We start from the raw sequence: 24423 nt of genomic DNA, 5'->3' as shown, positions 1-24423 counted from the left end.
GGAAAGGAAAGGGGGCCCCCCAGGGGCCTCCCCAGCAAGGCCCGGAGAGAAACAGCAGCCCGCACCCCTCCTCAGTGGACGAGCACCCCCACTCCCCAGCCCGGATACCTGGGCGGCTTAGCTGAGAGTCAGGTCTTTGTGCAGCTTGCTCAGGCGTCAGGCTCAGGGGCTGGGAAGTTTGGGGAAACCACCCGCGAGTATGCACAAATTGGGAGGTGGCATTTCCCGCTTGGAACTTGGGGCTACCTGCCTGCGGACGACAGGGAGTGCTGTGTCTTCTGTCAACTTGGGGTGGGTGCTGGGGGTGCATGGGGAGCTGGTCTGGGTCTGAACACCCAGGACCTCGCTTCACGGCAAAGACAGGTCCTGTCTTGGCGCACGGTTTTGTTTGGCAGAGCGTGCAGGCAGGCCGAGAAAAGCTGACCTTTGTTAGCTGACCCCGGTTTCTGAATACTGAGCTGTTCTTTATCTGTGTTTCAGAGGTCCTACACTTTGCTTGTGGAGGCCTGGGATTCCAGCAATGACACTGTCCGTAAGTATCAAACCACGGGCTCAAGCTGTGAGTCTGGAAGCACACAGCAGGTCCCTGTCAGAGCTCTTCTGTACCCACCCCCCCCCCACCCTGAACCTCTCCATGGAACCTTTTTCCATCCCTTCCCCTAGAATGTTCCCTTGGAATATTAAGTAGCCAGAAAAGATTTCTAGTTAACTCAGCCCCTGAATACAGGCCTTAGATTATCTTTAGGATAGAGATCTTAATGGTTTTACAACTCTAAAACCTTGTAGACTGTGAAAGGATCAAAGTCGTGACTTTTAAAAAGTCCATTTAAATTTTAAGTGAGCGTTTAATCTCTCATCAGAAAGATAAAGCCCCAGAGAGGTGGCTCTGGGCTCGAAAGACCGACCTTGAATTTCACTCGGTGGGCAGGTGAGCCCTGAGCGGTCTGTTTCCCACACTGGCATGACAGTCCTTTCGTTGAAGCTGGTTCCAGTGCCTCGTGGCCACCACGCTGGCCTTGTCCCCTTCTGAAAGCTGATCCTGTTCTCAGCATCGGGCCCTCTGGGGTGGGCGGGCGGGTGGGCGCAGGGGCTGGGGGAGCCCTGGAGGACGCAAGTGGGCATGGCAGCCGGCTGGCTAGCACAGAGCCTCTGCTCTGGAATTGCACCTTCGCACTACGCCTCCCCTCCCTGGCTGATTCTGTCAGTTCCCCTTTGCCAGCAGGACCGGGGTGGTTGTCATGGGGAATCTTGGTTCACGCTGAAATCCGAGTCTGCCTGCTCAAAAGGAGGGGTTTGTCAGCCCGCTGTCCCTGGCCTCTCCCTCTGCGGGGCTCATCTTCTGACCCCGACCCTTGGAGTGCTGCTGCTGGTAACATTTCCCTCTCTTCTCGCCTTACTTTTTCTTCCTGACTCTGGGATCGGTGAACACCAGAAAGGGCACCGTCGGGCCTGCCCTGTCTCACTGGGCCGCCTGGGCCCACCTGGTTGCTGCTGAGCCCATTACCAGGGGCTGCAGGCTGTTTGGGTCACCCCCTCCCTTTGGCATCTGAGTCGAGATCTGTCGTCCCTGAGCGATGCCCTGCCCGCTGTTGGGGGGGTGGGCAGGGAGTCTGTGCCCAGCCTGGGTTGCAGCTGGTGCCAGTCAGGGTTGTGGGCTCCTGTTGGTTCTGCCCCCTCCCCTGCCATGCGTTGGGGGCTGGGTGAGCATTATGTCACAGGGACCTGGTTGCAGTGGTCACTAAGCATTGGGGTGATGGGGGTGGGGCGGGAATAGGCTCCTCAGCTCTCCTGGTGTCCATGTTGACACAGGTTGGTGGAGCAAGCATCCTTGAGGTTCCCACTGGCTCCTAGTGAGAGCCGGATCAGGATACCTGCCAGGGTCTGCAGAGAGCCCCGAGCATCTGTAGGGCCTTTCCGAGGCCTCCCATCAACCCTCAGGCCAGGGGGCTCTTCCCCGGAAGTGGGGGCCCTCCCAGAGCTGCCTGGAGTTGTCTGCTCCATTTGGGGGTTCTGGAGCCTCTCGTCCCTTGCTGGGAGATGAAACCATGGAAGTGCACTGAAACATTGGGGTGGGGATAAAGGGCTTTCAGACCTTTACTCCTGCAGTGAAGGGTTGCCTCCAAGTCACGGGGTGTACCCTGCAGGGCACTGAGGCTCACGTTGTGAATCCGACGAGGAGGGGCTGGAGTTTGCTGGGAGTGGCTTACCCACTTGCTGTTTCAGCCTCCCTTTCGCAGTGCTTCCAAGGTATCCTGAATTATAGCATATTCAGAACCCAATGTGTCATCTTCCCTTCCCAAAGTGGAGCTTGCCTAGGGCCCTCAATGGGTGACTGGCAGCAGCGTTTGAACGCCCAGGACCATAATCTAGGGGTCTGGGCAGCACAGCCTATGTACCGCCCTCTCTCCGCGTTGGCGTCTAACCCACCTCCGAGTCCTGAAAGTCTTGTGTCCAGCACCTCACTGGCGTCCCGCTGGAGTCCTGGTCTGCGCCACTGTCTGCTCCTGCCTGAACTACAGTAACGGCTGAATTAATGGACCTCTGTCCGCCCTGGTCTGCTTCTGGTGCTCTCTGCGTGCTCCTGCCATCTTCATCTTTTCGAAGTGTAACGTTTGAGTGTCACCTTTCTAAGAGCCATTTGGCAGCTTCCTGTTGTCCTTGGGACAAGTATCTGTGTGGCACCAAAGCCACTCATGCAGCCCGGCTTTGTCTCCCTGCCTGCTCCATCTCACATGCCACGCTGTCATCTGTCACGGCCGTATGATCATACCCCACCAGTCACCTTTCTGCTCTCAAATGCATCACGTTCTCTCCTGCCTCAAGGCCTTTGCACATGCTGTTCCTCTCCCCAGAGTATTTCGCTTTTTACTCCCTTCACGCTCTATGCCTCCCAAGGGGACTGTCCTCCACGAGGGCAGAACCTGAAGGTGTGTAGTAACCCAAGTGGAGCTGGCTGCTCTTTAAGGACCAAACAAGGCTTCAGATTTAGAGGCAGAGCCCTGAGCTTTGGCACTGAGAATTCCTGCTCACAGCAGCTCTGCAGTGAACCTTGCGGAGCAGAGCCTGGGCTACTCTAGAAAGTATTGTCTGAGGCTGGCCTTGCTATCATCTGCCCTCAAGGTCATTGCTGTTACCTCTCAGGACTGCGCTGTCTAAGGATGTAGATTTTACTGTTTCCCAGAGCAAATGATTTCTTTTTACCACTGTGATCAATAGGTATGTAAACACGAGTTGGCATCCTTAGACCAGGTTTTCCTTATATCTTACTTAGCCTTCTTGGCCAAGGTTACCGTCTAGATTTGTGGTTGGCGTGGTTCCAGGGTTCTGCTCATACTTGCCTCTCATGCCCTCCTCCTTGGCCTGCAGAACTGTTGCGGGTGCTTTGCCTTCCATCTTCACGCAGTTCACGATTGCAGGAAGGCCTGCTAATATCCCCTTCTACTCTCTTTATTACTATTTATTATCATTGTTATCTTTGGCTGCGCTGCAAGGCCTGTGGGATCTTAGTTCCCAGACCAGAAATCGAACCCGCGTCCCCTTCATTAGAATGTGGATTCTTAGCCACTGGACTGCCAGGGAAGTCCCCCTTCCGGTCTTAATACTAGACTGCTGACTGAACTCTCCCAGAAACACCGGTAGTGCCCCGAGCTGATAGGAAGAGTGATTCAGGTGGCAGGAGCTTAGAAGAAGCAGTCAGCAGACACGCTCTCTCTAAGCCGGATCCAGGGAGTGTGTCACAGACACACTAGGCTCCCTCTCAGCCCTTAGGGAGAATCTGTCATGCAGGTGTGAGGGCAGCTGTACAGCCCTGTCCGCCCCATTGAGGATTCCGACATGATGCCCCACAACATCTCCCGGAAACAGAAAGCATACCAGAGCACTGACTGATGCCACGGCAGCCCGTGCCTTTCGGATTGCCCTGGACTCCCTTCTGAACTGTTTGTTGTTACCTGCCTGAGTGGAGGGGAGGTCTTGGAGCCAGGGCCAGTGTGTTTAAGTAATTCCTTTATTAAGATCTCATCGTCACATGGTAATAGCTCACTCCACTTTTTAATTGAACCAGCAGAGTAAACACACAGTTAATAGAGGGACATTTTTGTCATTCTTTGGCCCATGTTTATTTGCAAAACTCAGGTTAGGAAAGCGTTCTCTGCAAGTGCTTCATGCGTGCTGGGGTGTAGGTCTGCAGGTATGCGGGCTTGTCCAAGGCTTGTCCTGCCCAAAGGTAAGCGCCCAGAGGGTGCGGACTAGGCGCTGTTTGAGGTGGAGGGTGGCCGAGGCCACCCAGGAGGCCCGTGTCCTGGTCACCTGTGGCGTTTGCCCAGCCTTGCAAATGAGCACAGGCCATGGGCCTAGAAAAACAGGAGTGTGGGTGGGTAAGAATCACAAAGATACTGCATGCAGGCTCTAACGGTCGCTCCAAGGCGGCCTTGGATTTGACAAGGTGTCCAGGGTTGGTGCTAGCAGGTTTAAGAAAATAAACACAGGACCAGGCTGGGTGCTGACTTGGGGCCTGGCTTCCTTCTCGCAGCCCTGCCCTGAGCTCTGGACACCTGAGTTTGGAGCTGTTTTTGTATTTGTCTCTTACCCGACTAGATGATGAGTGACCTCAGGGCAGGGACCACTGCCTCTTTCTGGGGCTATTTCGGCCCCGGGTGAGTCTAGGCACTCTTTAAGGAACTTGACTTGGTTGGAAAAAACCCTCAGTCCATCTGTCTGTAAACTGGGGTGAATGATTTTCCCATCTGTCCTCTGGGCAAAGGTGAAAGTTCAAATACATCAAGTTCGTGGTATTGCTGTTTAAACACCAGCTTAAGAGGCAACGAAGTTTTCAACTTAAAAAAACACCCAGAATTACTCTTTGGTTTCCAGTGGAGAGTTTGGGAGTAGACACAGCTTTTCTAAAGCAAAATACACAACTCTAAAACCAGAAAAGAAAGGTTGTTAACCTTGACCTGGGATAAGGAAATTTCTTGGAGAGTAGCCTTCCGTAAGAGAGGGGCCTCTTTCTATTACATATAAAGAGCTTTTGCAAACCAGTATTACCAACAGCAACAGAAGATTTGGTGAAGGAGAGAAACAGGCTTGCAGTTCAGGGGAACAGATACACATGGTTTTGTCAAAAGGGTCCTCACCATCACTTAAATACCCGTTAAGTGAGAAGGTCCAGTAACACACAGTGCTGGCACTGCTGTTGGGAAAGTTTCCTCTGCTGGTGGGAGAGCAGGAGGACAGGGCTTCGTTTCTGGTGGTTAGAGTTTTCTGGGTGGAAGTGGGTTGTTTATGTGTGTGTCTTTGACCTAGTACTTCTGTTTCTGGGATATTTCTTTCTTTTAGAACCACATGCAGCCATATATGTTCAAGGCTGTTCCTTGTGGCCTTACTTATTAACAAAAGGCCAAAAACAACCTCAATGCACATGTCAGAAGCAAGGTAAATAATTTCACTTTATTGAAATACTGGAAGTAAGAAGGTAAATGTATGGTGGTTGCCTCTGGAGAGGGAGGTGAATGGCTCATTTTCTGCCCTTTTGTACTGTTTGAATTTTTTACCAGGTGCACGTTATTAAAAGTCATCAGAACGGTTGGGGGAGAAGTCTCCGATGTGAAGGTCACTGTGATTAGGCCTCTTTTCTCCCCCTCTAGAACCTGACAGCCTCATTGAAAAGGCCTCCTACTCAGGCATGATCAACCCTGGCCGGCAGTGGCAGACGCTGAAGCAGAACACAGGGGTCGCCCACTTTGAGTATCAGATCCGAGTAACCTGCGACGACTATTACTACGGCTTCGGCTGCAATAAGTTCTGCCGACCCAGAGACGACTTCTTTGGACACTATGCCTGCGACCAGAATGGGAACAAAACGTGCATGGAAGGCTGGATGGGCCCAGAGTGCAACAAAGGTGTGTGAGTATGCTCGACGGCCGTCACCGTGAGGGCCACAGTCTCACCCGCCTCCAGTCAGCTGGCATCCCGGGCTGGGAGATGGCGGCTGTTTTCTAGGCCCCAAACACAAAGCTGCTGTCGGTACCCCCTCCCGCAGTGAGCCTTGCCCGCTAACCCCACACAGCGGCTCCATCTCTGGAGCACTGTCCTGGGCTAAACGGATGCCACCTGACGCCCAGACCCTCCGGCTCAGCCTGTCAATGGCTGACACAGGTGTGTGCGGGCCACACCCCCGCGGCCTTGATTCAGGGCTGCAGTCCGCACTCCAGAGCTGCTCCTGGGATTGGACCAGGGCCAGGCTCCGGCTCATTCCAGTTCCAGCTCAGCCTCTTCTCCTCTGCTTGCTGCCCTCAGCACCTTCTCTCTGCCCGACCCCGCTTCTCAGGGTCTGTGCTTAAGGCCCCTGACCTCACACAGATGCTGGTTGAGACGGGGTTACCCAGCCAGTGTCTGAGAGCCTGTGAGAAACGACACCCTGGGCTCAAGGTGGCCTCCCGGCAGCCTTCACTGGGCAGCTCTGGGGGCATGGCCTTGGCGGGGAGAGAGCGGTGAAGTGAACGTACCCGCAGTGGGATACACCTCCAGACGCCCCATCGACTGTCATCCCCGACTGCTAGAATTCAGGGAGTTAGTGCCAGTTCACAGATGTGCACAGAATTGTCTGTGGGCTTCACCTTTACAACGGTTCTCATTCAGAGCAAATTGGTGGGTAATTCTAGTCGACCATGTAATAGGCTCTTACGAACATTAACGCACTTTGCTTGGTTCATATAATTTGGTAAATTCCTTTAAGATAAACTCAATTTAAAAAATGAATTTTTGAACTGTGGCTGAAGGGCAGGGCAAAGAAGAATTTGCTGGTCTCTCAGGCAAAAATACTTTCTTAAATAGAGACAGGAATTTGAAAAGGTAGCCTTTCTGGGATCCAAATGAAAGGACTGATAAACATATTTTAAATAGTTGGTGTCCTAGAAATCAGTAACAGTTACTTAAAACAATCTGCCCACTGTTTTTTAATGTCTGTTCAAAAATTTTAGTCTGTAAAGGAAGCAGAATTGCTTTGTAGGAATACTTTGCAAAAAAAAAGAAAAAGTACCACTAGATCCGGCTGGTGGATTAGCCTGCCAAGCAAGATCGGCCTGGTCGGCTTTGTGAGTCCCGTGGGGTTTCTGAGACCCAGGTGTTTGGTCGGAGGGTTCTAGGAAGGCTGGAGGATGGAGGAAGGAAGATGACCGGGGGAGGATTAGGCTTTCTGTTTGTTTTGGTGAGGGTGGGAGCAGGGCAGGTATCCTTCAGAGGCACCCCTTCCCCTACCCACTTGCCTGCTTTTTGTCCGCAAATAGCGTCGCGTTTGAGGATCTGCTCGCGTGGCCTTGAAGTTTAAAGCTGGATTCGTTCTTGGGGCACCTCCCATCTTCCTCTCCTTATAGTGTGCTTGAAATGCGATCTCTTAAAACAGTGGATTTTGTCGGTCGAGGCCATTCCCGTGACTGTGGCCGTGTGAGAGACTGGCAGTGCTGACGCATCCTTCTTTGTTTTCCTTTTTTATCTTTTTTACAGCTATTTGCCGACAGGGCTGTAGCCCCAAGCACGGGTCTTGCAAACTCCCAGGCGATTGCAGGTAAACAACTTGACTTTTTTTTTCCCCCTAATAATTACCCCTTTAATGCAAAAAGAGGACTGACTCTACTGTGAATATGCCTATCTTTCATTGGAGGACAAGAAAACTTGACCAAAAAAAAATTCAAATAAGCACATCCGAAGCTTATTAAATTATACCAGCTGTCCACTGGAATGTACATGCTTCTCTCTTGGGAAAAAAAAAACTTCTGGGCATAGCGAGTGACTTCATGTATTAACGGTTCTGTAAATTGATAACACGTTGTTATAATCTTCTCCTTCAAGTGCTAATGGACTGTCCAGGACTGGGTTGGTGCTGGGGGCTCTCTCCTCCCCCACCGCCGCGGTGTTCGGTCTCCCGGCCCTCCCCCACTTTTCCCATCAGTAGGGAAAGTGGAGCATTCTTTAGAATGGGATTAGCACGAGCTCCTGGCCCCTTCGCAGGCGGGAGCCGGCCGGTGCTGAGAGGTTAATGGCTGGGCTGGAATCTTGTCAGTTGAGCCTGATGAATGTAGACTTTTGCTGCCGACCTTTGAAGTCTGTTCTTTTATGGCCCGGGACAATGCAAGGAGCCAAACCTAGTCCTCCCCCCGCCACTTCCCGCTTACAGCTTTTGGAACTTCTTGCAGTGTGCATCGCGCCCATCTGGGAAAGGCTTGTCTCAGGAAGTGCTGTGGGTGTCTGTGGCATTTTGACAGGAGCACCCGCTTTACTCCCCTCCCAAACCTGAAGGCTTAGCAGATTTAACGTGACATTGCATGGGTCCTCCGGACCTGTTGTTTTCGCCCCCAAAGCCACTCCAGTTTGAGCCAAGGGCAGCTCACGAACCCATAGTCTAGAGCAGTGCCTCTCAAACTGTGCTCCCTGGGGCTCTTGTGAGGTCTCGATTCTGAGGCGGTGGCGGGGGTCGGGTAGGGGAGGCGGGGAGGTGGCCATGAGTCTCAGCAGTTGCAGCAAGCCTCCAGTGATGCCGCTGTTGCTGGAGGGACAAACCTCTGTGCTCAGTGTCATTCCTCTAATTAACCGGGGGTGTGTGGAAATGCAGGTTCCGGGGTACCACGCTGCACCCAGATGATCCCACTTCCTCAGCTGGGCCCAGAGATCTGCATTTTGACCGGCCCACCTCAGACACATGGTTTTGCTGCTCAGAAAGTCTAGAGGACCTCCGTGGTTGCCTGCACCTCGGGGTGCTCCCTGCTGCCTCTGCTCGCCACCGGGAGCACTGAGCTCTGAGGCTTGAGGCTGAAGTGTAGAGCTCAGGGCCACTGAGGTCAAATGGAGGAGGCTGCTCTGAGATGTCTCTGTCCTTGCACTCCAGAGAGGCGGTTATGCTCCGGGAGGCCGAGGGGGTTTGGGGCGGACCCTACCAGTGGGGGCAGCTGGCGCCGTCAGGGGGAGCAGGCCCTGCTCTTGAAGGGTGCTCGTGGGTTCAGAGCAGCCGAGCTCTCGGGCACCCGCCAGGCCTGCGTTGGACTCAGATGACTATCAGCCAGGGGCTGATTTCTGCTCCCGTCATCAGAATAAACACGCCGCTGCCGGGGAGGCCCTCCCAGCCAGAACAACAGGCTTTGTCTCCAGAGCTGAGCCCTTCCTCTCTCAAAGTCTCCCTCCCACTCCTGCCTGGACACGCAGGCCCTTACTGACTGAAGGTGTGACTTTCCCACACGGTATTTGCATAGCCTCCCACCCAGCTCCTTCCCTTTCCCTTGAAAGAAAAATGAAAACAGAACCTTCTCGAGGCCCGAGGAAGTTCTGGTCGGCCCTGCTGCTCACGTAGCTGGATGGCCCGCGACCTGTAAGTGGCCCTCTGGATGGTGGCCGAGAAGGGTGTGTTTTTGCTCTGTTTCCTCCACATGAGAGAACCTGCCTGCCTCTCTTGCTCCCCAGGCGACCTGGGTTCCTTTTCCTGGACGCACGGTCTTGCTTCATTGCGAGCCTGCCAATAATATCAAACTTAATTGTGAATCATCCTGTGAGGAAAGTCGCTTCAATTTCTCATGAGAACCTTAATCATATATTATTAAACTGGGATAACTTTGTGGATGCCTGTTTTAGGGTCAGTATTTTTATTTGTTTTCTTTTGAAGTCATCCGTGGCCTCTTGTGGTTCCTTTTTTATGCTTGGGGATCCAGTCTCTCATTAATTAAGAGCTGAGGGCAGGTCCTCAGCTGTCTCTTCTTGCATTTTGTTAAGCAAATTGAAGAGGTGTAGCAAACCCTCATTTGGGAGGGAATAGGGGAAAGACAGTGACAAGAATGCTATTTCCAAATCAACTCCCTCTTAATATCTATATCTACCTTCTAGGCTAAGAGTATCAAAAGCATCACCCTGAGCTCCCGCCAACTTGAGGGTCCACTTTTACAGAAATTGCTACCAAAGCATTGACTTTGTTCTTATTTTACTCCATTAAATAGTCATTTGTCATTTAGACTGAAATTTCATTTCAGATCAACCGGAATCCTGTGTCTGATTTTTAAACCACACATCCTGGTGGTTCTCTGTACTGGGGCGTGGATGGCTTGCTCTTAGAAGTTAGGAAGTGGTTAGTCAGAATTCTCAGGGGCTAAGTTGACTCGCGGCCATGGGTGATTAGCTATTAGCTGGATCCCTATAATTTTCCCATGACGAAGGTTTTTAGCTTGCCTTCAGTTTTCTGGAAGCAGAAAGCCTTTGCATCTTGGGGTGCTTGTTTTCCCAAGTTCAGCTGAGTGGGAAGGAGGAGACGGTTCTGACACGGCTTTCGTGGGCCCACCGTGGAAATGCTTGCCTGTCGCTCTCCCTTGCTCACCCCCCCTTCACTCTGCCATGGGGGCCCCCTCCCCTCTGCTCCAACCTGTTTGCTGAAGCTGGATTTCTGAGAAGACACAGTTGCAGAGGGCTTGAAACCTGAGGGAAGAGTAGCTGAGCCCTGCCCCAGGTGAAGGTGTGTGCTTCTGGTTTTGTTTGAGGATCAAAGGCACTCTCTGGCCTCCAAAGAGTCCGATTAGTGATGCGCTTATTTGCAAAGGAAATGCACCTCCGTTCCCCAATACTGGATAAACTGAGTTGACTTGGTTTTTGCAAAGTGAGAAATAACTGCTATAGAATAAAGACCATAAGCAGCCATGATGATGGGTCATAGGTCACCCACAGAGCTGGCTCTGAGCACTGTCCGCTTTCCTCGCTGTCCCTGCAGACATGTGTCCAGAGATCCAACCCCATCTCTGCGAGGAAGGGTGCCCCCTCCCTCCTTGTCCCGTCTCAGGACGCCTCCTTGGGAGGCAGTTTCCTGCCAACCTTGACATCTTGATGCCTTGTTGTGTGCTGGGGTCATGACTTGCTCTGGGAGGGACTCCAGTGGAGCTGCGGTGTAAAACTCGCCACATTTGCAGGACTTGTGTGTGGCTGCTGTTACTGGAGGGAGAGCCCTCTCCTCCAGCCCCAGGGCTTGATTGATTCCCCACCCTGGGCTCCTGTGGGAACCGAGAAGAGAGAGGGGCTTTGTGCAGGAAGGCCCTGCACGGGCCTCTCCCTAGACAGCCCGCCTTTTGTCGGGAGTCACCTGGGCCTGGGAGGGGCCCTCGGTCCCACTGTGAAAATGTTTGTTTAGAGGGAACCCCGGGACGGACCTTGAGCGTCCACCAGGCGGTCACCAGAACTAGCGAGCCTGGGCTTCGAGTGCTTGTGTTTCCCGGCTGGGCTCTCCCCGCCAGCTCTGGAGGGTAAGGGCTGGCGTGCTGTGTGTCCCCAGGTGCCAGTATGGCTGGCAGGGCCTGTACTGCGACAAGTGCATCCCGCACCCCGGCTGCGTCCACGGCACGTGTAACGAGCCCTGGCAGTGCCTCTGCGAGACCAACTGGGGCGGCCAGCTCTGCGACAAAGGTGCGTCCACGCAGGGGCTGGGTTTCCGCTTACTCCGAATCTGCTTGAACTTGCCTTTAACGCTGTGAGTTTGGGTTTATTTCTCTTGGTTTTAGTTTGTAAAGAGGAATGGGTCTTGGAACGCAGCAGATGGGCAGTCTCTCTGATCTTTGAGAGACTTCTTTGGGGTCTTTTTGGCAGATCTCAACTACTGCGGGACCCACCAGCCGTGTCTCAATGGGGGAACTTGTAGTAACACAGGACCTGACAAATACCAGTGTTCCTGCCCCGAAGGGTACTCCGGGCCTAACTGTGAAATCGGTAAGTGGTCTAGGCACAAAGAGAGCCCCTTTTCTACTCTCTGTCTGCTCAACTCAAATACACTTGGAGACTTGGAAAAGGTGAAACTCTCCTCTGGTGTTAAGACCTGTGCTCCCAGCAGCTCTGTGGCTCTCTGAAACCTCCCTCCAGTTGCTCAAGTGTTTTGGGTGTGGCTGATTGCATTGGGGCGGCGTGTGCAGGGCAGTGACCCATCTCCCAGTCGGAAGCTGGGAGAAAGGTGACCAGAGCTTAGCGAGAAAGATGACTTCCTTTTTCCCCAGACACAGCGGGGTTGAGTCCCACGCTTGCTTTCATTTCTATTTTTTTAAGTATTTATTTATTTTAAATTGATGATTGGTTTACAACATTGGTTTGATTTGTTGATCATACATCAACATGAATTAATATGCTGTACATGGGATTCCCTGGTGGCTCAGACAGTAAAGCGTCTGCCCGCAAATGCGGGAGACCTGGGTTCGATCCCTGGGTCGGGAAGATCCCCTGGAGAAGGAAATGGCAACCCACTCCAGTATTCTTGCCTAGAAAATCCCATGGATGGAGGAGCTTGGTGGGCTGCAGTCCGTGGGTTCGCAGAGTCGGACACGGCTGAGCGACTTCACTTTCACTTTTCTTTCACGTATGTTAACACAGGTGTGCATATGTCCTCTGCCTCTTGAATCTCCCTCCCACCCATTTCCACCCCTCTAGGTTATTACAGAGCCCCAGCTTGATCTCTCTGAGTCATTCAGCAAATTCCTGTTGGCTATCTGTTTACACATGTTCGTGTATATGCATCATTTCTTGAACAAGCTCAAGCTGGTGGCCTGGGGGTGGGCTTTGGGTGGGGTGGGTGGGGGGCTCGTGTCCGGTAGCCTCTTGGTGGGCGTGCCATGCTGATGGCCCTCTGGTGTCCGCAGCGGAGCACGCCTGCCTCTCTGATCCCTGCCACAACAGAGGAAGCTGCAAGGAGACCTCCCTGGGGTTCGAGTGTGAGTGTTCTCCGGGCTGGACTGGCCCCACATGCTCCACGAGTAAGTCCAGGCTTTGACCGTGTCCCTTCTCAGTGTGGGGGTGGGTGTGTGGTGCGGGCCGTGGATCACGGTGTCGAGACGCAGACTATCGAGGCTCCGTGTCATCTCAGTGCCAGGTCTGTCTCCGTGGGAGGCGGCAGATGTGCTCCAAGGCCTGAGCTGAGCTTCCGGCCCTGCCCGGGGAAGTCCCCGGGCTCACCTGTCTGAGGCAGCCCCTTAAGTCAGCATGTGCAGCTCTGGCGGCAAGAGGCTCCCCGGGAAAGCTGCTCCCTTTGCAGGTGCCCCTGGAGCCCCGCCTCCTCTGGGTTGGATCCTGGGGGCAGTGCTTCTCCTCAAAGCCCTGCAGACGCCACCTGTGGGCGAGGTTGTCACTACTGAAGTTCATCATGGGGACAAACATTTTCCAAGAGGGACCAGGGCTACCGAGCTACAGATGAGTGGGTCCTACCGTTTCCCTTGGAGGTGGGGAGTCTGTAGTCCTTAACAAGCCCCTGGATTCCTGGGGTGTCGCCAGGCCTGAAGTCCTCTGTCATCTACTCCTGAGAGCAGAAGGCGACACAGTTAAGGACACACCCCTCCAAAGGCCCTGGAGTCCAGTGCAGAAGTGGGAGGTTGGGTACCCCAGGCATGTTATTTTGGGAGAACTTTGTGAGCACATAAGAATGTGACCTTTTTTACCAGTGAAGAAAGTTATTTATCCTTACCACTCCTTAGCTACCTCTGAGCTGCGATGAAACTTTTCTTTAGAAATAAAGGTGGGCAGAAATGCTGTCCCAAATTACCAGGGCTGACGCCCAGGAATCCAGCTGGCTCTCCGCCTGCTTAGGTCGGGGATTAGATGAACTGGGCCAGTGGGGGATTTAAAGCTAAAATCGGGCCTTACCGTCATTGTGGCTGTCACTTCAGGTGCCTGGCTCTTAAGTGAAGGTCCCTCATGTGAGGGGTGGTAAACTGCCTGATTGTCAAGTGGACTGAGATTACGTTGCCAACCCTCTCCTCTCTCTGTCGAACAGACATTGATGACTGTTCTCCAAATAACTGTTCCCATGGGGGCACCTGCCAGGACTTGGTTAACGGATTTAAGTGCGTGTGCCCGCCCCAGTGGACTGGCAAAACGTGCCAGTTAGGTAAGAGAACTCCCGCACCAGGGTTAGCGTGAGTCCTCCAAGCTGTTAGGGAAGATGCATGTGACCGGCGGTGCCAGTTCATGCGCCGTCCCTCCCGAGAAGTCATTTATCATCAAGGGTCGCGCCAGCGAGCCTGGGAGAAGTCACTCGTATGCAAATAGCCTGGCTTTTGGAGGCCCTGTGGGAAAGTCGTGGGATTCCTCGAACCATGTCAGTCGTCTGTCCGAGAAGTGGTCAGCTGGGCTCCAAACGGGGATGATCTCATGAGGAATGAGCTGTCTGCATTCTTTCTGCCACTTTTAAATCCCAGCAACTAGGCTGCGCTGGGCTCTGCACAGAAGTGCCTGGTGCTTTGTGCCCTGTGGTTGGGGGCTGGCTGTTCACAGCAGCTGGGAAGTGATCAGTCAGCGTGCCTTATTGGATCATGGCTAGGAGGATTCAGATGTTCCAGATAGTATCTCTTATTTATCGAGCTTATTGAAATGTCTCACTTCAGACAACCTATTGGTGGCTGCTTTTGGGGGTGTGGGAGGGTTGGGGTTGGGGGTAGAACCCCATTTCTCACTGTTCATCCTCTTTCTTTCAGATGCAAATGAATGCGAGGCCAAACCTTGTGTAAATGCTAGATCCTGCAAGAATCTGATTGCCAGCTACTACTGCGATTGCCTCCCAGGCTGGATGGGTCAAAACTGTGACATAAGTGAGTGATGTTCTCAGCACTTTGACTTTCATGATGCCAGGGTGTTGACGCTGTTGGCCAGCTACCTATAGTTAGGCTCCAGGTTTAAGACTTGAGGAGTAGAAAGAAAACCTTATAGAGGGAATGTTTTTGGAGAGGGAGTGATCGGTGAAAACATACTTGTTATCAGGCTCATTAGCGGGTAAAACGGCCGTACACTGATAAAGTGGTTAAAACAATGATGTGAAGTTACAGTAGCTCAGTCTGGAAGAATTAGGGAGTGTTCCCACCCAGTAATAACCTTATCTCACGGGAAGCACACAGGAAATCTGACTGGAGCTTTTTAATCTGTCCTGAGAGGAGAAGGCTTTTCAATTAAGCCCAATTTCAATGTAAATTGCCCCTCTGACGTGATGGCTTGTTTATTTTTTAGATATTAATGACTGCGTTGGCCAGTGTCAGAATGATGCCTCCTGTCGGGTATGTAAACCTTTGCTTCAGTCAAAACCTTACTGATTGACAACAAGCCTAAAGATTGATGGGACCCCTGGAAAGCTCTGTCCCTGGGGGATTTTAAACTGCAGATGAAAAGTGAGGCTCTGGACGCTTCACCCGGGCTCATGTTACCCCAGCCTCCCTCCCGGGAATCATCTTGACGGCATGCACATAGAAATTCCTCTCTCACGTTTGGAGAGGCGTGGCCTCTCTTTCAGTGAATCAGCTGAACCAAAACAGTCACGCTGAACCACCGAAGCCCTGTGTTTGTGCAGCACCTAGAAAAAAATGCATGTGTTTCTCCCCCTCCTTCTCCTCCTGCAGGATTTGGTGAACGGTTATCGCTGTATCTGTCCACCTGGCTATGCAGGTGATCACTGTGAGACAGACATCGATGAGTGTGCCAGCAACCCCTGTCTCAACGGGGGTCACTGTCAGAACGAAATCAACAGATTCCAGTGTCTGTGTCCCACTGGTTTCTCTGGAAACCTCTGTCAGGTGAGCCAGGCTGGAGCGCGAATGGCCAGGTTTTCACAGATGTCTCCTCCTCTCCCTCCATCTTCCGACTGTCTGGAGTCTCCTCTTGACTAGGATCTCTGCAAGATAAGCCGTGAAAGGAGGCTGATGAGTGATTGTCTTCCGGGTGTCTCTTGATTTCTTTATTTTTCACTGGAGGATAATTGCTGTGCGATGTTGTGTCTGCCGTGCAACAGCGTGAATCAGCCATAAGGACACACGTGTCCTCTCCCTCATGAACCTCCCTCCCGGCCCCCCACCAGCCTGTCAGTTTCTTTTTGTCAGTTTCATCCCAGACCCAGCGCTCTCCCACTCTGCCCTGCTTTTTCAAATGCTTACCTGGACAGTGTCTAGGACACAGCTATAAATACTGCTGTGTGTCCTCCTGACAGAAGCAGTTGAAAGGGTCACATTCTGGGGGCCGCTGCCCCAGAGGAGTCATAATCACGCCTTTGTTTTACTTTGTTCCCTGCCTGATCCCTGGTCCCACAGCTGGACATCGACTATTGTGAGCCCAATCCCTGCCAAAACGGCGCCCAGTGCTACAACCGTGCCAGTGACTATTTCTGCAAGTGTCCTGAGGACTATGAAGGCAAGAACTGCTCCCACCTTAAAGACCACTGCCGCACCACCCCCTGCGAAGGTAGCGCCCGCCCCGCTGAACTCTGGCTCCTCTGCGAAGCTCCTCCTCCTCTCTGGCCATTTGTCACTGCCCTGGGACACTCGAGGCGGGTGTAGATTGATAGCCCCTTTGGAGGGAAGCCAGAACACGTGGAAACAATCTACCCAGGCCGCTGGTGGAGGGGCCATGCCTGCAAGTAGCCTGGGGAGAGAAGGAAATTCATTTAGCATCCCATCCTGGGATGGGCTGGTCTGCAAGCAGAGACTTTCCCTGGGGCACCCACTTCAGCAAAGCCTTCTGCCTTGGTGGTCTCTGTACCAGCACATACCACAGCCTCAGGCCACGTGTGGTTCAGGGCATTTAGAGAGCGATCGGGGCAAGTAGAAACCCTGATTTACCTAACCTTAATTCACTTAGATGTAACTAGCGCTTGTGGCTGTGTGAGGTGGCTCAGCCCATAGGTTCTGTAAGTCCGTCCTGCAGCCGTGCGTGCCCCTGAGTGGAGGGGAAAGCCGTTCCTCCTCGTCAGTCAGCTTCCAGCAGAGCTGGCGGATGTAGCAGGAAGGGTGGACAGGGCCTGCATGCATGAGCTGCTCGGCTCCGCCGGGAGAAAATGCCTCAAAAAAAAACAAACAACTCTCCTCTGCGTGGAGTGTCGGCTTTGCCTGTCACAGCGTATGCAGCACATGGCCATCTTGGCCCCCGAGGTGCCTTGTGGCACTTGCCTCTGGGAGAGCAGGCGGCCTGGGTCCTGGGTTCGGGAACGCGGGTCCCTGGCGGGGCGCTGAGCCCGGGCCTGTCTTGCAGTGATTGACAGCTGCACCGTGGCCATGGCCTCCAATGACACGCCGGAAGGGGTGCGCTACATTTCCTCCAATGTCTGCGGCCCCCACGGGAAGTGCAAGAGTCAGTCGGGAGGCAAGTTCACCTGTGACTGTAACAAGGGCTTCACCGGAACGTACTGCCATGAAAGTAAGACCGCGTGGCGTCAGGGCCGGGGGCGAGCACCCACCCTGCCTGGCCTAGCCGTGGGGGTGGGGGTGGGGTCTGGATCCTTGTAGGCGAGACCAGCCCAGGGGTGCCGTCCAGGATCCAAGACCGAGGTGGTGCTTACCTGAGATCACTGATGCTCCTGGGGTCTCTAGCACATCTGTTTCAGAAGGTTCTGAAACCTTCATAGGTAGGGTGGTCCTCCTTCCCCAGCCGTTTCCTCCTGACTCTCACTGAGGAGCTTCGTGTGAGGATGTCCAATAGAATGGACAGGTTGCCCTTTGGAGGCCCCTGCTTCCCCAGCTGCCTGTCAGGTTCCAGGATGGTCCTGATGGAGTTCAGTGTGGTGGTGCCGGGTGGCTCTTCTCGGGAGGAGCTGGAAACGCCTAGGAGAGTGCTGATGGTGGCATCACTCATCCTGCATTCACCCGGGTTCTATGTCCCCTCCTTCCGCAGACATTAACGACTGTGAGAGCAACCCCTGTAGAAACGGCGGCACCTGCATCGATGGCGTCAACTCCTACGCGTGCATCTGCAGCGGTGGCTGGGAAGGCGCCCACTGCGAGACCAGTGCGTTGGGCTCCCTGGGGATGGCATCGCTGGGGGTGGGGGGCAGAGGCAGCCCAGCAGGCCTTTCCTTCTAGTGAGAATGTCTGGAAGCAAGGCCCCAGCAACTCCTGCCCTGGGACGGGAGAGCCTGTGTGCTGTTAGCATTCGGTGGTGCTCATGCCAGCCCGCGGGAGGGAGCTTCTGTGGAGATGCTTTGAGAATTAGCCCCTGGAATTAGCATGCTTGACATCCTGGCTTACAAAGAAAGGGGTCATGTTTTCCGCCCATCCTGAGTTTAACTTCCATGACTTGTCCCGGGCTCCTTTATTCCTGGGAAAGGCTGCCCCTGCTTAAGTCCCAGCTTGGCTGTGCTGGTCTTTGAACTGGGAGTGGAAAATGGGATGAAGGTGGAGAGACGTGCCTCTTACACGTCGTGGGGCGCTGAAAGGCCTGGGAGTGTCTTCAGCTGGGTGTCTGCTCTCACTGCAGACATTAACGACTGCAGCCAGAACCCCTGCCACAACGGAGGCTCCTGTCGCGACTTGGTCAGTGACTTTTACTGCGACTGTAAAAACGGGTGGAAAGGCAAGACGTGCCACTCACGTAAGTGGGGGCCGGCGGGGACCCTGGCCTGTGTCGGGGGCAGGGAGGGCGGCCCGGGCTCACGCCGATCTCCGCGTGCAGGCGACAGTCAGTGTGATGAGGCCACATGCAATAACGGTGGCACCTGCTACGACGAAGGGGACACTTTCAAGTGCATGTGCCCGGGAGGCTGGGAAGGCACGACCTGCAACATAGGTATGTTCCGCCCCCGCGGGTGCGGTGCGCGCAGGGCATCCGAGTGCCTGGGACCGCCCTCCAGGGCCTGTGTTTTGTCCCTCGCGAGGTCTCTGGAGCCTCAGGGAGCGTGGTCTTGTCTGCTCTTGTCTCACAGCCCGGAACAGCAGTTGCCTGCCCAGCCCCTGCCACAATGGAGGCACCTGTGTGGTCAATGGCGAGTCCTTCACGTGTGTCTGCAAGGAAGGCTGGGAGGGGCCCATCTGCACGCAGAGTGAGTGTCCCCCCGACCCCGAGCTCTGCAAGGGCCCGTCCTGACCCCTGGGGCTGGCGATGGAAACCAGAAGCAGAGCTGTGTGATGGCTCCGTGCACATCACCTGGGCCTGTTCTAAGGCCTTGATGGGAGGCAGCCCTGCCCTGGGCATGAGAAAGTCACCCACGAGATAAGTGGACACAGATGGCGGCTTGCTTTCTGGCTCTGGTCTGACCGAGAGCCATTCTCACAGCCCCCTTCCCGGGGCCTCTTCCTGTGTACGAGTGTCCCGTGGTGACTGCAGCAAAGTGTGATGTGGGCCTGGTTCCAATTGAGCAGGGGTCTTAAGCTCCTCCTGCTGGCGTTAATGACAGCCCTATCATTTGGGTATTGTGGAAATCAAATCACGGGTGCTTTCACTTAGGGCTAAGAAGGCTTCGCTGTTAAGTTTTTGAATTTTTTTTTTTTTTTTTTTACTTTGCAGACACCAATGACTGCAGTCCTCATCCCTGGTAAGCGTAGCGCCTTGTTATGCAGGCACTTGTTGGCTGTGACAGGTGTGGGCCTCTCCTGGGCCTCCTGTGTAAAATCCAGCTTCTGATTCAGGAGGGCTGGGGCTTGCTGCAGATTCCTTTCCAACAAGCTCCCAGGCAGTGCCCATCACTCCAGTCTGTGGGCCACACTTCAGTCAGATGGTATCTGCGTTTAGAGCAGTGATGTTCAGACTTGGCCGTACACAGGAATCACCGGGGAGGGTTTAGTGCCTGGGACGCGACTGGAGCTCCTGCAACCAGGAATAGTCAATTGGACACTCTGGGGGTGGGACCCAGGCACTGGTGCCTGTGGGCAGGGCTGAGAGCTGCCCATCATAACCGGCGTGGGGCCACCCTTGGCGGGGGGAGTGGCAGACAGGGCGGTGGTAACCAAGTGGCCTTTGTTTTCGTAGTTATAACAGTGGCACATGCGTGGATGGTGAGAACTGGTACCGCTGTGAATGTGCCCCCGGCTTCGCTGGGCCCGACTGCAGAATAAGTAAGGACCACCTCTGACTGGTATCTCCCCAACCCTTAGTCTAAGAGTTTTCCTCTCTCAAACAGTTATGGCCATGGTTCTAAGTAGCCTTGACAATTAGTCTCCTGCTTCCAGCTGGGAGTAAGATGCCCCTGGCTGGACTCTCCCTCCCACGTGCCTGCTGGACTTTCCCTGGGGCGCACAGCCCCCCTCGCTCCTGGGGAGAGAGCCTCAGCCACAGCATCTGATGGTTAATTTACTCTGAGGCTCTAAGAAAAGTGTGCTTCTCCTGTGGTAGCATGAAGCGATGGGCAAGGATGCATAGCCCCAGACCTCAGCCACAGGAAGGGCTGAGGCTGTGGTTTCCAAGGCTTGATCAGGCCCCACTGAAATGATTCAAACAAAATGAGGTCAGGAAATCCAGGTTTTTTAGGAAGTTTAAAGTTTATTCTGAGCCTTTTCCCTACTTTTTTACATGCCCTTTCTTTTGCCAAAAAAAAAGTGATAGATCAGTTATGCTTCTTTGTGTATGTTCTTACCCCTCAATAATTATTTAAACTTTTAAACTGGTCCTCCTTGAGGTCCTCAAGTCTGGATCTTCAAGAACTACTGGCTGGGGGGAAAAAAAGTGAAAGTGAAGTCACTCAGTTGTGACCAACTCTTTGTGACCCAATGGACTGTAGCCCACCAGGCCCCTCCATCCATGGGATTCTCCAGGCAGAAATACTGGAGTGGGTTGCCATTGCCTTCTCCAGGGGGTCTTCCTGACCCAGGAATCAAACCTGCATCTCCAGCACTGCAGGCGGACTCTACCGTCTGAGCCACCAGGGGCTCCACTGGGTGGGGGCTTTGTGTCTATTTCATGTTTCTGAATCAAGCATTGGCAGATTATGGCCTGGGGGCCGAATCTGGCCCACTGCCTGTTTTTGTAAATAAAGTTTTATTGACCCACAGCCACACTCTTGTTTATGTACTGTCAAGGGTTGTTTTCATGCTGCAAGAGTTGAGCAGTTGTAACAGAGACCACATGGCCCGCAAAGCCTAAGATATACTTGCTAGCTGACCTTTTATCAAGATCTTTGCTGGCCTCTGTTCTCTAAATTACACTATCAGAAAAGGAACATTTAATTAAAAATTGCTTTTTCCCCGAATGAGAAATTCTCAGCTGTTAGAAGTACTGATGGTCATTTCTTCATTTGGGTGCTGGTCACATGATGAAAATGCACTCAGCCTATACTTAGACCTACAGATCTTGTCTGCATGTTTTATCAGAAAAGCATTGGTGCCTCCCATTGGAGCCTAAACTTGAACTCCATTTCTCCTAGACATCAACGAATGCCAGTCTTCACCTTGTGCTTTTGGTGCGACCTGTGTGGATGAGATCAATGGTTACCGCTGTATCTGCCCCCCAGGGCACAGTGGTGCCAAATGCCAGGAAGGTATGTGGGCCAGGTCCTGCTGCCGTGGGTCCCCTGGGCTGAGTGGGCATTGCAGCCACCTTTTCAACTGTTCATGTGTGGACATGTGCTCAGGGAGAGAATACAGAGGGCACGTCTGCTGGAGACACCCAGGACCGGGAAACCTGAAGGTCCTTTGAAAGCAGAGTCACTGTTAGTTTTAGCCAGCTTTTGTCACCATTATGCTCTGTAATAATCCTCCCCAACCTCTGTGCCTACAGCAGGCAGTTGTGATGTTAGTGGGTACACAGGGCAAGCAGAGTGATGGATGCCTCGCGCTGGGCACCCAGTTCTGTTCTGTGTGCCACCCCACCCTTTTTGGACCGGCACTGTACCCAGGGCGTGTCCTTTTCCTGGCAGACGGCGGGCTTTCAAGGGGCCAAGCTCACTCCCAGGGGGAGACTCCGCTCACTTCTGTCCCTGGACGCTGCACTGATCATAGCTGGTCGCGTGGCCAGGTGCAGGGCCCGCTGAGGGGGGAAGAAGGCTTGCCCGCTGAGAGCAGCTGCGCTGTCACGGGGCAAAGGGCGACAGGCCTCAGCATCTCCCGCTGGGCAGGGAGTGAAGAGTCAGGAGGATGGTCCACAGAAAGGGCAGCTCCTGCCACTCATGGGTCCCCGCCTCAGTTTCAGGGAGGTCGTGCGTCACCATGGGGAGCGTGATACCCGACGGGGCCAGGTGGGACGCCGACTGCAATGCCTGCCAGTGCCTGGACGGGAGGGTCGCCTGCTCCAAGGTAGGCACGGCCTGGCCGCCCTCATCCCGGGGCCGCGCGGACCGCCGCCGGGCACCTCCTGAGCTGCGCTCTGTCTGTCCCTGCAGGTGTGGTGTGGCCCCCGCCCTTGCTCACTGCACAGAGGGCACAGTGAGTGCCCCAGTGGGCAGAGCTGCGTGCCCATCCTGGATACCCAGTGCTTCGTGCACCCCTGCACCGGGGTGGGTGAGTGCCGGTCCTCAAGCCTCCAGCCCGTGAAGACCAAGTGCGAATCTGACCCCTACTATCAGGATAACTGTGCCAACATCACGTTCACCTTCAACAAGGAGATGATGTCGCCGGTATGGAACACTTCTGGCTGGCTCTGGAGAGGTGGGGTGTGTCCGCTTGCCCTAAAGCAGAGACATCACGAGCTCGATCTCTTCCTTAGCCTGGATTCTTGTCCTTCACCAAAGCTCAGCTTGCACGCAGCCTCCCTTTCAAGTAAACAGCAGTCTTTTTTCGTTCCGCTCCCTTACACACGTGTGGATTTTAAAATATCATTCTAGGGTCTCACCACGGAGCATATTTGCAGTGAACTGCGGAATTTGAATATTTTGAAGAACGTTTCTGCCGAATATTCGCTTTACGTAGCTTGCGAGCCTTCCCCTTCTGCAAACAATGAAATGCATGTGGCCATTGTGAGTATGAGACCCATTCACGCCTAGTCGTTTCATTGGAAGTAGCCCAGAGAGCTCACTTAGCTAGTATCCAGATGAGCAGATACATGGAAGGAGAGCTTGATGTACATGTGTATTAGGAGCTCAGTTGTATCCAACTCTTTGCAACCCCATGGACCATAGCGCACCAGGCTCCTCTGTCCATAGGATTCCCTAGGCAGCAGTAATGGAGTGGGTTGCCATTCCCTTCTCCAGGAGATCTTCCCAGCCCAGAAATCCCCAGCTGGGTCCTCTCCCACTGTAGACAGATTCTTTCGTGTCTGAGCCGCCAGGGAATGGCATACATGTAGGGTCAAATAATTTTGAGTAAAAGTGACTGGTGAGCATCCCTGACCCCTGTGTCTGATGCTTCCTTTTCCAGTCTGCTGAAGACATCCGGGATGATGGAAACCCTATCAAGGAGATCACCGACAAAATCATAAATCTCGTCAGTAAACGTGATGGGAACAGCTCGCTGATTGCTGCCGTCTCGGAAGTCAGAGTTCAGAGGCGTCCTCTGAAGAGCGAAACAGGTAGGTGGCGGGGCCAGGGCCCCTTTCTGTGAGGACCGCCCTGTCCAGCTCCTCCATAAGACCAGCACCACCTGCATCCAGGGAAACCCCAGGCGGGGAGTTAGCTGCTGATTCCCTGTTCAAGGATCCCCATTTTTAACTAGCAAGAAGACAGAGGCCGGCTCACGTGACAGGATCCCACGGCTGTGGGCAGAGGTGGCCTGACTTGTCCCTTGCCTGCGGGCTGCCTCTGGCTGCAGGCACCGCCCGGGCAGAGTGTTGCCGGTACCCTGAGTACGCATCTTCGTGGAGCCTGCTTGTGCTCCGAGGTTGGGGAACAGTCCATCCTAAGCGTGGCTTTGATGAATGGCTCAGTGGCCCTGCAGGGCAGCCGGAGTGCCCCGGGGATCCCTGGAGCATCACTGTGCTATAGCTGGCACGGGACCCCCGGGGGCGTTGGAGCCATGCGTCCCAGGGCCCTCTTTCTGATGATTCTGAGAACCACTCATCTCATGAGCTGTCTCAGTAGCCAGACACCCCTCCCCACACGGAAGTGTGCACCCGTATGGGCTGCCGTTTTCCCCAGTCTCTCCGGGGAGGCCGGGAGGGACGATGCGGGTGGGGAAGGGGCTGGGGCCGCGGTGTGGTTCACCGGGCTCCCCGCCGCCGCCCTGCCGTGCAGATTTCCTGGTGCCGCTGCTGAGCTCTGTGCTGACCGTGGCCTGGCTCTGCTGCCTGGTGACCGCCTTCTACTGGTGCGTGCGCAAGCGCCGGAAGCCGGGCAGCCACGCGCGCGCCGCTTCCGAGGATAACACCACCAACAACGTGCGCGAGCAGCTGAACCAGATTAAGAACCCCATCGAGAAGCACGGGGCCAACACGGTCCCCGTCAAGGACTACGAGAGCAAGAACTCCAAAATGTCCAAAATAAGGACACACAACTCGGAGGTGGAGGAGGACGACATGGACAAACACCAGCAGAAGGCGCGCTTCGCCAAGCAGGCCACGTACACGCTGGTCGACCGAGAGGAGAAGCCCCCCCATGGCACGCCGGCCAAACACCCCAACTGGACAAACAAACAGGACAACAGAGACCTGGAGAGCGCGCAGAGCCTGAACCGCATGGAGTACGTCGTATAGCAGACCGGCGGGCGCCGTCCGAGGGCTCCCGGGGCTCCCGCTCCTGCGGCTGCCCTGTCTGTCGTGTTCCGGCCCCACGCTGCCCTGGATGTAGAGTCCCGTGCTAATTTAAGTTCTGACAAGCTG

The 24423-nt window shown here is 54.2% G+C and overlaps 1 protein-coding gene across 1 annotated transcript in view; it reads left to right on the top strand.

Annotated features, from left to right (window-relative positions):
• The window catches only part of JAG1 (jagged canonical Notch ligand 1), a 33285-nt gene extending 8862 nt beyond the window's left edge, over positions 1-24423 (top strand). The window contains exons 3-26 of the mRNA XM_052650475.1: positions 481-532; positions 5646-5900; positions 7504-7564; positions 11294-11424; positions 11605-11724; positions 12642-12755; positions 13769-13882; positions 14469-14582; positions 14995-15041; positions 15381-15554; positions 16065-16215; positions 17002-17166; positions 17641-17754; positions 18223-18336; positions 18418-18531; positions 18668-18784; positions 19249-19276; positions 19711-19796; positions 21101-21214; positions 21859-21968; positions 22055-22288; positions 22496-22627; positions 23028-23178; positions 23840-24423. Coding sequence (XP_052506435.1) covers positions 481-532; positions 5646-5900; positions 7504-7564; positions 11294-11424; positions 11605-11724; positions 12642-12755; positions 13769-13882; positions 14469-14582; positions 14995-15041; positions 15381-15554; positions 16065-16215; positions 17002-17166; positions 17641-17754; positions 18223-18336; positions 18418-18531; positions 18668-18784; positions 19249-19276; positions 19711-19796; positions 21101-21214; positions 21859-21968; positions 22055-22288; positions 22496-22627; positions 23028-23178; positions 23840-24297 — 3270 coding nt within the window. The 3' untranslated portion in view covers positions 24298-24423. The remainder of the gene's footprint in view (positions 1-480; positions 533-5645; positions 5901-7503; positions 7565-11293; positions 11425-11604; positions 11725-12641; positions 12756-13768; positions 13883-14468; positions 14583-14994; positions 15042-15380; positions 15555-16064; positions 16216-17001; positions 17167-17640; positions 17755-18222; positions 18337-18417; positions 18532-18667; positions 18785-19248; positions 19277-19710; positions 19797-21100; positions 21215-21858; positions 21969-22054; positions 22289-22495; positions 22628-23027; positions 23179-23839) is intronic.

This window comes from Budorcas taxicolor, chromosome 13 (assembly GCF_023091745.1).
Source record: "Budorcas taxicolor isolate Tak-1 chromosome 13, Takin1.1, whole genome shotgun sequence".
Classification (NCBI taxonomy): Eukaryota; Metazoa; Chordata; class Mammalia; order Artiodactyla; family Bovidae; genus Budorcas; species Budorcas taxicolor.
The sequence above is the reverse complement of the archived record's forward strand: the minus strand, read 5'-3'. Positions and strand labels throughout refer to the sequence as shown.